The sequence below is a fragment of the Penaeus monodon genome, chromosome 28 (assembly GCF_015228065.2).
Source record: "Penaeus monodon isolate SGIC_2016 chromosome 28, NSTDA_Pmon_1, whole genome shotgun sequence".
Taxonomy (NCBI): domain Eukaryota; kingdom Metazoa; phylum Arthropoda; class Malacostraca; order Decapoda; family Penaeidae; genus Penaeus; species Penaeus monodon.
The window spans coordinates 39,267,005-39,267,741 of NC_051413.1; the positions used below are offsets into that span (position 1 = coordinate 39,267,005).

General features: G+C 34.2%; 1 protein-coding gene across 1 annotated transcript in view; it reads left to right on the forward strand.

Moving 5' to 3' along the window:
• The window catches only part of LOC119591210 (striatin-3-like), a gene marked incomplete in the record, with an annotated part of 30,983 nt that overhangs the window by 12,572 nt on the left and 17,674 nt on the right, over positions 1–737 (forward strand). Inside the window, 1 exon segment of the mRNA XM_037939922.1 lies at positions 188–247. Within this exon segment, the coding sequence (XP_037795850.1) occupies positions 188–247 (60 nt within the window).

Genomic DNA, 737 nt, shown 5'->3' on the forward strand with positions numbered 1-737 from the left:
AATAACTGTTTTAATCTTGTATTTTTTATACAATTATTTATTGCCAAAAAGTTGTCTTAAGTGCACAGAGGATAAAGTATATAATGTTCCATTGATAAATGATATGAATTAAAAATCTTACAATATTGGTGATAGAGATGGATGATTTGCTGGTAATTATTTCTAATGGTATATCTTTCTTCCCAAGGTATCTACAAGAAATTGGATACACAGACACAATCATAGACTTACGAAGCAATAGAGTAAGGTTAGTATATACATTTGTTTTGGGTAATTGTGGTGTATTAGAATTTTCAGTTTGTTTTCTCCCTTGAAATAGGTTATTGGTATTAAACATATCTGCACACCCACACCCACACATACATCTACACTACAGTGCAGGATACCAGTATAAACTCACAGGTGTTTACTCACAGGAAAGGACTCGCAGGCAGACTCAAAGCGCAGATTCACACACATTTAAGCTTAGAATGTTCCTTCTTGTACTTGTGTTTGGTATTGGTAAGGTGCTAGACCTATAAATTTCATAAATGTACCCTCTTGGATGTTTGTGTACATGCTCCCAGATTTATCAGTTTGTACATCTCTTACATGTCCTTGTTTTGGTAACCTTGTCCTCCTCGTTACCTGAAGCGTATTGGATATAGGATTGGTCCTAGCTATCTCCTTACTTAACCTCTTGGATCATTTTTCTAAGTAATCAATAACTCAGTGCAGTAATAACAACAATTTACTTT